The sequence below is a fragment of the Pseudomyrmex gracilis genome, unplaced genomic scaffold (assembly GCF_002006095.1).
Source record: "Pseudomyrmex gracilis isolate BER0280 unplaced genomic scaffold, ASM200609v1 scaffold_130, whole genome shotgun sequence".
NCBI lineage: Eukaryota > Metazoa > Arthropoda > Insecta > Hymenoptera > Formicidae > Pseudomyrmex > Pseudomyrmex gracilis.
In genome coordinates this window covers 224372-238141 of record NW_018020714.1, presented here as the reverse complement: position 1 = coordinate 238141, position 13770 = coordinate 224372, and the positions used below count along the sequence as shown (strand labels likewise).

The 13770-nt window shown below is 33.5% G+C and overlaps 3 protein-coding genes across 6 annotated transcripts; 2 read left to right on the top strand and 1 right to left on the bottom strand.

Moving 5' to 3' along the window:
• Positions 1-2114: 2114 nt before the first annotated feature.
• On the bottom strand, positions 2115-9792 carry LOC109856666 (UPF0518 protein GJ17503-like). 3 transcript variants are annotated; one of them, XM_020432196.1, is made up of 12 exons: positions 8840-9792; positions 8274-8485; positions 7931-8182; positions 7698-7845; positions 7370-7615; positions 6601-6648; positions 5098-5265; positions 3689-5008; positions 3364-3568; positions 3174-3185; positions 2919-3069; positions 2115-2835 (listed from the first exon to the last, which is right to left on the bottom strand). In XM_020432196.1, the coding sequence occupies exons 1-12, from the start codon at positions 8990-8992 to the stop codon at positions 2676-2678; spliced, it is 3075 nt and encodes a 1024-aa protein (XP_020287785.1). In that variant the 5' UTR covers positions 8993-9792; the 3' UTR covers positions 2115-2675. The 3 variants fall into 3 exon arrangements, with proteins under 3 accessions (XP_020287785.1, XP_020287786.1, XP_020287787.1); XM_020432197.1 differs by lacking the exon at positions 3174-3185; XM_020432198.1 differs by lacking the exon at positions 6601-6648.
• Positions 9793-9885: 93 nt separating this feature from the next.
• Positions 9886-10520, top strand: LOC109856667 (sex-regulated protein janus-A-like). The gene has a single exon (XM_020432199.1). The coding sequence runs from the start codon at positions 9972-9974 to the stop codon at positions 10398-10400; it is 429 nt and encodes a 142-aa protein (XP_020287788.1). The 5' UTR covers positions 9886-9971; the 3' UTR covers positions 10401-10520.
• Positions 10521-10874: 354 nt separating this feature from the next.
• LOC109856665 (caspase-8-like) lies at positions 10875-13754 on the top strand. Of its 2 annotated transcripts, none has more exons than XM_020432194.1 (7): positions 10875-10961; positions 11178-11790; positions 11880-12148; positions 12231-12423; positions 12555-12680; positions 12749-12883; positions 13039-13754. In XM_020432194.1, exons 2-7 carry the CDS (start codon positions 11238-11240, stop codon positions 13248-13250), a joined length of 1488 nt encoding a protein of 495 aa, XP_020287783.1. In that variant the 5' UTR covers positions 10875-10961; positions 11178-11237; the 3' UTR covers positions 13251-13754. The 2 variants fall into 2 exon arrangements, with proteins under 2 accessions (XP_020287783.1, XP_020287784.1); XM_020432195.1 differs by having other exon boundaries at positions 10882-10898.
• Positions 13755-13770: the final 16 nt, after the last annotated feature.

Sequence of the window (13770 nt, the reverse complement as noted above, 5' to 3'; positions counted from 1 at the left end):
TTTATATATAATTTGTACACACACACGTCTAGAATGAAACGGCCAATTTTTCACGGGGTTTTGATTGAAATGGACGGACGTTTTTCTTTTCTCAGAATAAGATATATATGTCGTGTGATGTGAATAATGGGTTTAGATGCGATCTCTATTATATATAGACGTAGTAACGTTCAGAGATGAATAAACGATATAAGAGATAAAATATATATTTTACATAATGTTATAGCAAACGAACTGAAGAAGAGATCGTAGAGTAGCAAGAGTTCCAAGCCACACAATGATGTGAGACTGCAAGTTTATATTTATTTATTTAAAAGTTGAATTATATATATGTTTCGGAACAAGAGAGAGAGGAGGTTGCATTTGTTAAAAAACAGCACGTATAAAATTGTAAGTTGTAAACATCAGCTTTTGCCTATAGAATTTACTTATACAATTACATTGTTGTTCCAAAGCTTTCAGAGCGTATTTAGCTAACACTGTACTGTAGACTTAATATCGGCAAGAAGCTTAATAGTAAATAAATATATATATATATATATTTACTAGTATTAGTATTTAATAGTAAATATATATATATATATATATTTACTATTAAATATATATATATGAAACAAAAGATTTTTATATTTCATAAAAATTAATGTAACTGAGTGTAAATCTTTGAAACTGATATAAACTTCCAGTTTATCATGTATATCATGCATGTATAACACACTGTAACTCTTTCGAAGAAAACAACTTTATAAAAAAGTGAACACCAGGAATGAATTTTAGCAGAAATCACTACGCGCTTTACTTATGTAACTACGATATACTAGTAATGAGAGATATTGTAAGAAAATAAAACAGATGAAAACACTTTTTTGCTTGTTGTTATAATTATGCGACTTCCACAAAGAGAAATAATACGAGTATTGTTACTTTAGGCCAACGTTTATTTAAACAGTTTTTTTTATAATACAATAATACAATATATTACACAATTTTTTAACTATATTGTTTTCACATAACATTATAAATTTATGCACTATTACATATCGTGCTCTTAGTTTTGTTCCTTTTTTGAAAGAGAAAAATTATATAACGTAAAACATAATCTTTGTTTCATTAGGCTCATAATGAATTTGGTATTTTTTCGTTTTCATTTCTTAGAAAATGCAATTTTTTTAATTTTTAATTTTTTTAAAACGTATATATGTATTGTGCATTTACAGTAACGTATAAGATTACTTTAATATCACAATTCAAATAATTTGATGTGTGTGCTAATTAATGAAACGTTCCAAATTTAAATGTATATAATAAAACCTTTTTTTTTTTTTTCAAGCTGAGATGTTTCAGCGTAACATTTATATTTTAACACGTGCACCGCGCGTGTTATGTGAACACTTATGTTAAATATAAATTACTTATTTCGCTTTCATATCTTTGTATATAATTTAATTTATTCAAAAACAAAAAAAGTTTTGGCAAGTAGTCAATGACACGATTGTTTTACCGCGTACTTAAATATATAGTAAATGTATACAAAGCATCTAAAACTCTTACAGTAAGCAATAAACTTTCAAAAAGAGAAAACTATAACAATGCCATTTTTGCCAAAAGAAATATAAATAACACATTAACATTCTCGTATCGTATACTAGACTCGTAACACAATTTAAGTAAGGTCAAGTAAGTTTAGAAGAAAAAATATATATTATCTGTACTTGAAAACACGATGCTATATCTTATTTAGTTATTTTAAATTGTTTAACAGATAAATATCTAAAATCACGAAACAAAAGCATTAAGTACATCTACATAAACTGTAACATATAAACATATAGATGTATATCGATAACAATTATATTTAAAAACTTTGCGCGCATATTTGTTTTTTGTTTTTATAACTAATTAATAATACATTATCTCTAACTTTTATTACAACATATTGATACATATGTCGGACTAAGCTGTTGCTACTAAATTGCTACTTATTAAAGTATATCTTTGAAATTTGTAACACGGCAATTGTACGGACTTGGCAATCGTAAAATCAAAGTACATAAGACTAATGATAATCATATATAAATTAAGTTTTAATGTATATATAATATTAAAAATATATGTATGCATATGATGATATACTTATTTTTATAAATGTATTTTACAAGACAGGGGAGAGAGAATTGTAAAAATATTGTCTCGTTGTGCTGAACATTTGTTTAGTTTAATTTTGTTGTTAAAAATATGCTTCGGACATTTGTCTTAATAAAACTTCGTCATTTTTTATACATGTATATATATATATATATATATAATTTCCAAGGACACTAATTAAGACTACAATGTAAATTTGTTTTTCAATATATTGCGTTGGTTCCTTAAAATACATGCTAAACCAGCATCTAACGGTTTCGCATTTTTTAAATTGCGCTTTTTGGAGCAAGGATTACAATTAATTTTTCTTTTTTTTTTTTTTTTTTTTTACAAACTATGATATTATCACATTACTAGCGTATTCCAAAACCCTGTCGAAAGAGAAAAGTAAATGAAAGATATCCTACTCTAAAATTTTTTTCTTTCTCTATTGGTAAGGAACATTTTGAACTATTCTACATGTATCTAAAGCCTGTCAAACACATTTCGGAGAACATTCTACTACAATTTTTGGTGTTCGAACTTACACGTTAAAATTTAAACTCAATATCGTCTGTAAGAGACATAATTGCATGCTCCTGCGTGATTGCCGCGAGCTCTTTAAGCCATTCGTCTAATATAACAGCGCATAGAACAACATTCTGCTCCGGACTTACTTCATTCGGCGATTCCCATGACGTTTTTCTGTACCTGTTGAAAAGAAACGTTTGAAATTTTACTCAACAAGCGCGAGATATCCGAGGAGAAGCGTCATTAAAAAAAAAATGACTTACCTATATCCAGATCTAACTTCTTGCAGTTGATCTTCCGATATACTGGACGGTTGATTGTTGGAACTCGGTAAACTGCTCGGACCGAAGCCGACTCCCGTTCGTTTGAAGATTTGTGTAAACGACAGTGTCAAACTTTTTCTTCTTGCTTCTCCTGAAAATAAACCAAGAGTGTAGCAGTTTAAAATTTCTATTTCTATTTATATATATATATATCTCGTATGGTTTGTTAGAATATATTCTCTATTCGATACATACGTCTTTTGAATACTTCCGACATGCATGGTACAAATATTCAGAGAAGATGTAATTTTAATATAACCTTACACGGTATATATACACACAAAGCAGAAGTAACAGAATGATCAAGAGAGACAGAAAAACAATGCAAATATTCTTGAATAATAAAGCACGTTTGCTTAGCTAAAGTTCATAAAATAGATGATACCTATTGCAAACGATTCACCCGCCAGCGAATGCTTTTGGCGGGTAACGGATGAAGATTGAGCGGCGGCTTCTATCGCATTTTTTCTTGCGTTTACCAGCTTGTCTTCTCGACTGATTAAAAACGACCTAGCTTGTTCGACCAACAACTCCACGTTATTATGCTTCGAAAGAAATTGATCTATTTTGTGCTTCAATGACGCAAGTACCTGCAAAATACAAAAACGTTACTTTAATTTAGAGTCCACTTGACTTTCTATAATAATAACATTGTTTCAATAGTTTTATATCGTTCGGAACTGCAGTTCGAATACACAATGAATATTTACCTGGAATAGAGATCTGATGCTAGGTTGAAACACAAGAGAATGGTTGAGCAGAAAAGATTGCAGCAAAGGTTGCGGATATATTGCGAGTCTACTGATAAGGCCGGTGAGATGTAAATTGACATACAAGTTATTGCTCGTCATGCACTCGAGTTTTCGCAGAACCACGTCCAAAAATGTGCCGACGTTCGGCTGGCCGTTGAACGCGTCTTGTCGACACGAGGCATCCTTTGATTTGTTCGATAACGTTTCCTCCACAATCGTCGGAGCGCTCAGATCCGCGATTCCATTCGACTCGTCGCTGATTTCTTTCTTAATGGTAACGTCCATTTCTTCGTGTTCGTCGTGCTCGCTTATACGATCTTCGTTTATCTCGTTGTCGGGTGTTGATTCGGGCGTTGACTCGGGCGATCCTTTGAACGCGTAACTCTCGTATCCGCTGCTCTCTCCTAGCGACATGAGCGAATTCATCGCGGTTGTCGACTCGTCTATACAACTGTCGGGTTCTTTTTTATCAAAACAAGTTTCTTCCGTACACCTCGATGTCACTCCGATGTCCTCGTTCAACAGTTCCGCGATGTCGGCGTCTAATTTCGCCTGTTCCTCGAGGGACAGCGCGACCGTGGCAGTCAACTCGTTTTTACTATTGTGTTCATTGCTGTTCAAATCTTTGCCCTCCAACAAAGACTGAATATTGAGCAGTACATTGTCGATTGCGGTGTCTTGATCGTTTTCGCGCGAACTCGTTGAAGTTTTGAGCGTTTCCAACGGCGACGTTCTCGATTCTTCTGTTCTTTTCTGCGACTGATCGGACGTATTTTCGTCTATCAGTGTGTTCGCGCTGCTGGCGTTACTGTTTCGCGGCAAACTGCCGTCGTAACGACAGGACCAATTGGAACACGCGATACGACAGGCTTTGATTTTCTGCCTCGCGTCACGGAGATACGCGTGATAATTTCCGTACAAACTGTCCAGCAATTTAGAGCCGTGATTCACCGTCACCGGTAACGATCTCATTGAATCGGACGAGGTGTATGAGGATTTGTCGTATGTACAAGCGCTCGGTAAAGAGTTTGTTTGAGAGTCTAATGACGACGACGACGACGACGACGACGACGATGCGAACGTGGAACAGCAACGCGGAGTCAGAGATAGAAACTTCTCCGCTGCTCGTCCGAAAGGATCCACGTCTCTCAGCCGACTACGTTGAGATAGCATCACATGCGAGCACGGATTCAAAGCGCCCAGACAAAGCTCCAACATGACGTCCTCGCAGTTCAAGTTCACCAGAGTTTCGAACAACGCCAGAGTGACTAAACACAACTGAAACGAAAAAAAAAAAAAAGAAAAAATACATAAGAAACAAGTTGCGTTAGAAAAATGTTTGATCGAACTGAGTTTCTCTAATTTACCCTTGAGCGAGAGGATATCCTTTTTATCAGACTATCCAGTATCCTGGAGTCGTCATAATTATCTTCTAATAAAAACCTAACGAGCGACCGCAACAAGCCAGGTTCGGTCACTGATCGGAGAAACAAATCAAAATAAGCCGTTGCTGCGACTAATTCTTCTAAGGTCGTCTGTAAAATGTATTTTCAAATGCTTATAAAAACATTAAGAACGTTTGATAAAATGTAAACAAGATCGCATGCTTTTTTTATTGACACATTTGTTTTTAACAATTACCATCGATATATATGTGAGATGATGTAATGATTAGTAATTAGTAAAAACATTACTTTGTCATGTAACGTAACATTATCTTGACAAAGAAATATGTTGAAAAGAAAAAGAAAAAAAAGTAATTTTTACAGAAATATTAAATTTTTAATTGTTGTTTATTTCAAAATTACACACACGTGTTATAAGGTTTTTTATGTGGCAAAAGAAGGGTATGAAACATTTGTATATTTAAAATAATAAGAGAGAGAGAGAGAGAGAGAGAGAAAGAGAGAAAGAAGGAAAGAGAGAATTGAAACAAATGCATGTAAAATATTTCGTCATAGTATTAAACAATAAATGTTCACCCTTCCTTATAAGCTATCGAGCATGCGTCAGTTTCACGAAAAGTCGAACAACGGACAATTCTTACTCTCTCGCGAAACCGATTTATTGCTCAATAGCGCGTAGCGCTATAATACGTACATTGATTTTATAAAACTAAAACTCTCAGATATGTTGAGCTGATATTTGTAATGATAATAGAGATATTAATACAAAAATAGTTATCAGCTTATCTAGCATGAAAATACAAAGAGATAATAACGAAATAAGAAGCTGTATAAAAACGTCACACATAAATAATATATGTATAAAATTGCAAAAAAAGCGGAAAACTATATAATTGCGATAAGCGAAGCAACAATAGCGCTATGTGTTTTATGAATTATTTATTATGAAAGAGTGTGCGTTGCGTGAATTGTAAACCACGTTCGTTTAAACATTGATCTTATCTATCATCTTCTTTATTGATCAGTATTTCTTTTATCTTAGAATAGATAACACATTGTTTGTTTGTTTGATAAGAGATTAAACTACACTTATGGTTTATAATTCAAAAGTTATTTTATAAATATGAAAAGTAAATATGATATAGCTATAAGTATCAGTATTTCAGTAAATACTTGCGGTATATTGTTTTAGACAGTTTTATATTGTTCTTTCATAAAAAAATTGTAACGCTGTAATAAAATTAAAATAATTATGTTAAAATTATTATTTTAAAAATTTTCTTTTTGTACACTGAAATCAAATAAATGAGAACTATAAGATATTCGTGCCATCAATTTCGAAAGTTAGACAAATAAAACTTATTTAAGAAATTATTGACAAGTACATTGAATATCAATTATCGCTATGCGTGTCAAGCATCGACTGAAATACTATACTACGAAAAGTGACAGTTTTGTACTAACCCAATGTTGTTGCGCATCTAGCTGTTCTACGGTCAAGCCAAGAGAATCCTATGAGCATCATAAAAATATCACCAGATAGAGAAAGACACCAGCAACACCATAAAACGTCAATAATTTTGTATTAGCTTTGATATCATTGTGCGCTTTAGCTCTCTACCATCACCACATTGATCAATTTGCACATTTCGATAACATAAAATGCAATTTACACACAATAAGATTGTTCAATTAAAAGCAATAAAAGTGCATGTTTTTTTTTCTCTTTTTTTGTGCAAGAAGATTTAAGATTTATTTGATCTGTGCAGAAGTTATGAAAAACGCAATTTCACTAAGAATCCGGCAACGTCTAATGACGAAGTTCATCAAAATCATGAATGAAAACAATGTACATTGAGATAAAAATATTCAGTAAATGTGTCACGTTTTCGCATATCTTGTGTTATTTATACACATAATCTAACATATAAATATATATTTATATACACTATTAATACCTTCTTTCACCACATGCAATGAGGCAAACTATAGAGTAACGTCTGTTATAAATAAACAAGTTAACTTGCGCTTGTGACATCAATCAATCTCGAAGTATGAGAAAATCTTGTATCACATAGGCTGTGTTCCAAAATTCACTACTAAAAATATATATGTTATGTGAACGTATAGATTTTTAGTACTGCTGGCAGTGTAAATTTTTGGAACATAGCCACGATAAAAGCCTTATATCATGGATATATTCGAGAATTTCCGCGCGTGTTGTGTTAAATACCTGTAACAAAGCAGGACCCATAACAGGCACCAGAAAACCTTGGTGTAAAAATTCAAGCAACTTTTTCTGCACCATTGGATGCGCCACTTGTGCAATCGCGTTGCAGAATTCCAGCAAATTCACAAATTGCGTGAGTGCTGGCAGGTCGTTCACATCGTCCGGCGTCAATTGATGCCAATCGTCAGTCTCAATATCGAGTTTTCTTGGAAGAGCAGAATAAAATGCGCTCAAACTATAAGCTAGTACCTGTAGTGCAAAATAGTTTACATTATTTTCCATGCGCTTGTTGTTTTTTTACCCCAGTCTCACTTCGACAGAAATTACTTACAGAACATATGTCGGAATGCTCAGCAATGTACGATCCCACTTCGTCGTTTTTCTTTGACAGCGACATGCACAACAACATAGCGTCACGTGCTGGCTGGCAAATGCTTTCTTTGTGAACACGATATATCAATAAGTTGAATATGATGAATCTGAAATCACATCGGCCCTTTCAGTAAGAATTACATACAATTCTTGTACTCTCAACACGTGTAATTGAACAAATGAGCTATTAACTTGTTTTTCCCAATTGCATTTGGCTGGAAGAACAGGTCGAGCAACGCCATATTTTGCATCAATGCGACGCACAGCTGATTCAATAGCACTACTAATTTCTGTTCCACTTCTGGTGGCATAATGTCATTTGTGCAATCTTCCAGTAACCTTAGAAGCGGCCTTGTCACAGGTTCGTGTGCGAGAAGAGTACCACTGTGCGAAACCAATAGCTCGTAAAGCTTTATCTGTTGCAATCTCACAGCATTATTGAATCTGCAAGAGATGTTGTTCGTCTTTACAATATGCCAATTAGGAGTGCGTGGAAACTTGTAGTGTCACATATTAAAACTACAAATACAAGTACCTTCCTGTGTGTACACTCCAATCGTATAACTTAACAAGTAAATTTTCACTCAATAAATATTCCAAGCACGGTGAATGTGTCGCGGCATTGGTCTGCTGTCGGTAGTGATGCGACGTCGAGTCTCGCAACTCCAGCATCAGCAGCGTTACTATTTGCTCGATATGATTGACAACTCCCAGCACGTCGTCTTGACTAGGCAACCCTTTAGGAGGCTGAAAAAAAAAAACCAGACAATTCTCTGACAATTCCATTGTCTCACTATTATAAAACTACTTTCGACGTAACAAATCGTGTCGCAAAACGTTACTAATAAATTAGACTCGATGTTGACACTGTTCTACTGTTCTGTATTGAAATTAAAAAAAAAAAAAAAAAAAAAAAAAAAAAAACCCTAAAAAAAAAAAAAAAAAAAAAAGCTGATTGTCTCACTATTATAAAACTACTTTCGACGTAACAAATCGTGTCGCAAAACGTTACTAATAAATTAGACTCGATGTTGACACTGTTCTACTGTTCTGTATTGAAATTAAAAAAAAAAAAAAAAAAAAAAAAATAAACATCCTTACGAAAGAATGCACGATAATCTCGTAAGTTTGCTGCCAGTGTTTGCAGAAGCTGTCGTAACACGCGGACGGATCGGCATCTTTTGGGGGCGAGTCTCTGGACCGCGGCTTGCTGAAGCTCGTTCGTATCGGATTGTTTCTTAACAGCCAACTCATTGTTTTTGTTTTTCTTTTTTTACAATGTGCGTGTTTTTACAGCGGCACGGCCAGTGTTGCGATATCACATTCCAAAAAAGTCTCGCCGATTCTCGCTTGTTTCGATATATATTCGAATACTTCGATATCGCGTAGCCACTTGTCGCCGGGATTATGTCCATTTGACGATGTCGATCAGCTGCGGAAACAGCGACGACGACCGTGCGACAACGCGAATCGCATGTCGCAAACAGAATGACGAGTTCACTGGGTCCGACTGTGCGTGTACGTTAACAGGTACTACGTGTGCGCGATAAAACGTACTAATCATCGATGACAGATAATGTCAGTTAAGTTCCTCGTGTCGCGAACACGTCGCATTTAATTGCTCGTCATTAATTCGCGATCCGCCACTCGACCGCCAGTTTTTTTTTTCGTGTTGACGTGTTTTCCTCATTTACATGTATCACATATGATTACAATCCGAAGGTGCTTGGATGTTCCGCACTACTTTTGCGGAATCGGTGCGATTCCTTAGGGCTTGTGCTCGCAACGCTATGACAAAAATGGCTGGAAACTTGTCCGGGAACTTGAACGAAGGAATTGGCCAATCGCTGTCCAGGACGACGAATACCTGACACGTGTGAACGCGAGATGACAAGCGCGTGTCGAGTAACTTTCGAACTTCCGTGATTATTTTGAAAAGATGAAAAACGTAAACGTAAATGCCGCTAACGATGTTTTTTTTCGATTCTCCACGTGACGATTTTTTTTTTTTTTTAATAACAAATGGACAAACGTTGCGGCGAACTTTCTTTCGCGACACGGTGAACTTTTCCGCCACTTGGTCAACGGAGATGCTCTTAATCTCCATTACAGTACGGAGAATATCGTAAACCGTATGGCAGTTTCGCGTTTTGTGTACAAAGTCAAAGGTCATAGACAAGTAAACATTGCCAATGGTCGTATCACGTTAAATCGAGTATACCGGTGAACATTGATGATAAACGAGTGGCGGCGACTCGTATCAGGTATCACGATAAGATCCTTAAAGTGGACGTATTCGCGTGCATTTTCCATCATGGACAAGATAGAGGATGTTAACATCGATACGGGAACTTTTAAGTACGTGTTGTGCCAGATTTTCGAGAGCAAATCGGACGACAACTCAAAGCACGTTGTCAGAGGCGACGGGAAATGCGAATATCATCAAGACGTGTGGAACAAATTGAAGAGACTCCTGCGCGAACACAATCTGCGCGGCAAGTGCGTGGGCGGCGGAAGGATGGAGCACGACCCCGACAAGAAAGTCATCAAAGTCTACGGATACTCGTACCAATACGGCAGAGCTAATCACGAACTGACGGTCGAGATACTGCAGAAAAAGTATCCCGATTACAACGTCACATGGACGGACGAAGGTTATTAATTGTCAGGCGCATGTAAACAAAATAAAAAAAAAAATTAAAAAAAAAAAAAAAAACCATTATGATATTACTGGTATTTATGATAAACTAGTATTTATGATATTGCTGGTATTTATAATAAACATAAGCATATTTATAATGTAACGTTGTTGATCGTTAATTAATCCTAATAATAAATGTCCCCCCCCCCCCCGGTAATGATCTCTGTAAAGTTTTTAAGATCTCGGTTTGACTTGATGTGCTGATTTATCTCGAGGGAATTGACCAATCGCGTTAATTGTTTAGCAGAATTGACCAATCATGATACTCAGCCGATTAGCTGGATCGGAGATTCATGAAATTGACTTATGTCAAGACTGTTTCCCAGTGGTCTCGATCTAGCCAATGGGGCAGCTTCACATGAGCATACGACACGTCGATAAAATTGTTTACTCCTCATATCTACGTTGATAACGTTAGACATAAATAAATATGGTTGCATTCGCAGGATAACGTGTGAGGTACGAGCGAACTCCTTCGCCAACCTAAAAAATTCAATATCAGAACATATAATATTTAAAAAAGTGAGTAAACTATATAATATATTTATTTTTTTGCAATTTTTTTTTTTTTTTTTTTTATTGTAACAGTCTTACGATGAATAATTAATAATTAAAGTAATGTGTTTAGATATACTTTGTGATTGTTATATAATAAAAAATTGATATATAGATTTATATAGAATTTATATTAACAATATTATATAGAATTTATATTAACAATTAATAAATATTTTTCAGAAAGAAAAAACATATACATCAAATTTGCTACACCAATGTGAAATGTATAAGTAAAATAACATGTTGTCAAGAGATGCACGTAACATTGATGGAAGCGTTGTAGCTTCCACAGTTGTGAACATGAATATTTTGAAACAAATGGAAAATGATCTTGATATGGATGAAAAAATTTCTATATTATTTTTGATGATGGAAGATTATAAAAATGAAGATTATATCTCTTTCATTATTAATCTCTTTCAAAAGTCAAAATTAGAAAACAATACTTATATGATTACAGATTTTGTAAAGACTTATCCAAAAGATTGGGAAGATAAACTTTTAGAGGCATTAAGTATTTTAAACAATCGAGAAGTGATAAGAAAATTAGGATTATCATTTGAGAACTTAGAACTGTCATATGTCCCAAAAGTAGGGATGTGTGTAAGAAATATAAATGTAATTGCAAAATGCTTATACAAAGTATGTGAATCTTTGAGTGAGGAAGAACAAAGACAATTATTAAACTGTGTTAAGTCTGAAATTTCTAATTACGAATCTGTGCTGGACAATGTAAATTATCTTGAGCTACACATCCTTTATTGGATAAAAATTGGATATATTAACATTACAAGTGTGTATTGTATAATTACCATATACTTTTAAAGAAGTATAACTTTACAGACAATTGAATTATTATATGAATTTTTATGTTGATTTCAGATAAAAAGTATAACATGGAAAAATTACTGAAACATTTGCACAAATTTAAAGACATTAAGTTAAAAAGTCTTTGTTTAGATTTGGAAAAAATGTCGCATCCTTCCCATGTTGTCGACACTCATAAAACTTTCAATACAAATAATAAGAATTGTCAATCACTTTCTTCTTTTGAAGAACCATCTGATACAGAAATACAATATAAAAAAAGAGTTCGGCCTATCAACAGCGGATTGTGTATTGTTATTAATCAGATACATTTTAGACATGAGGTATTAATGTAATGTGTATTAAATATTTAAAATCACAAAGAAGAAATTTTATATTATTCTACATTTTCTTTTATCGTTTAAGTATAAACCACGATTTGGTGCTGAAGCAGACTGTAACAATCTACGTGAAACATTGAAAGATTTTGGATTCAGAGTTGTGATATTCAGTGATTTAGTTGAAGAAGAAATGTTAGAGAAAATAAAGAATATTCCACAAGAATATGGTAATAAATACGATTGTTTGTTTCTCTGCATTTTAAGTCATGGATGTAAAGGTATGTTAAGCAGGTATTTTATTAAACTTAAATGTATACAAATTTATATAGATAGTTTTTTATACAGTTAAGTAGTGGTTACAATTAATAAACAATAAATAAGTTTATGTATACGTAGGTTTTTATTATAGGTAGCATAATATCAGCAGATGAGAAAGAAGTTCCATTGGAGGCAATTGAAAAAGCGGTTTGTTGCATCGAATTGAAAGATGTCATAAAAATTGTTATCATTCAAGCTTGCCAAGGGAATACACTTGGTAAATAAGCAGCACTTACACAAAAATTAGTTCAAAGTGTGATGTACGTAACTCGATTTTATTTACAGGGAGTAAAACTAAAGATTTGGTAAAAGATGGGAACGGAGTAATAGAATCTCCCGTATACATAAGCTCATTGGAAAATTTCTATATGTTTATGTCGACGATACAAGGTTTTGCATCAATACGTCATACCGAGCAAGGTATTATATAAATGACTAATATATTTAGACTTAAGCTACTTTTTCTCAAAAGTGGTACATAATAAAAAAGTTAAAAACAAATATTGTGTGGCAAAGACGCAATTTACTAATCTTTTTGTTTTCGTAATGTTTGATAATTAATTTATTTTTATCAGGTTCGTGGTTTATACAAGAAGTTTGTAAAACCCTTAGAACTCATGGAGATCAGCTTCCTTTCTCTGACTGCGTCAGAGAAATAATGAGATCCATGAGACACAAAAAAGGGATAATGGACGGAGTTCTGATCACTCAGTTGTCAGAGATACGCCAAGATCGTTTGCTGTCGGACTTTCAATTAAAAAGAGTATCTAATTTATCTTTGAAGTAACAATATCGTTTGTGCATTATATATCTGTATAATCCTCTTTTAAGTGGATTATATGTAAACGATTTTTATATTAGCTTTTAAACTAAAACCTTTTGTACTAACTTTTGACAAACTTTTTACGAGACAAATATTGCAATGCAATAAGTTTACACACAGTGAAAAAAATTCTGTACGTATAAGATATAACTCTCAAAGTAAAAATATTTTAACTAAATTTTAATCTGTCAATTTATGGATTTTGTTTATTCATATGTAATTTTATTTTCTTATTACATTTCTAAGTAGTTTATTTTACTACATATAATTTTTAAAATTATACATTTATTAAAAAACTATATTCTCTACACGAACAATATAGAAAAATATGTTGTGTGAACTGCTAGCTTGTGAATTTTGTTCGAGGATTGTGCAAAAAGAATGTCGTACGTGCTAATAATATTCAAGAAATGTGTTTGTATAAGATTATATACAATATGTGTTAAATAACTTTATATACTATATATATATATATATATATATA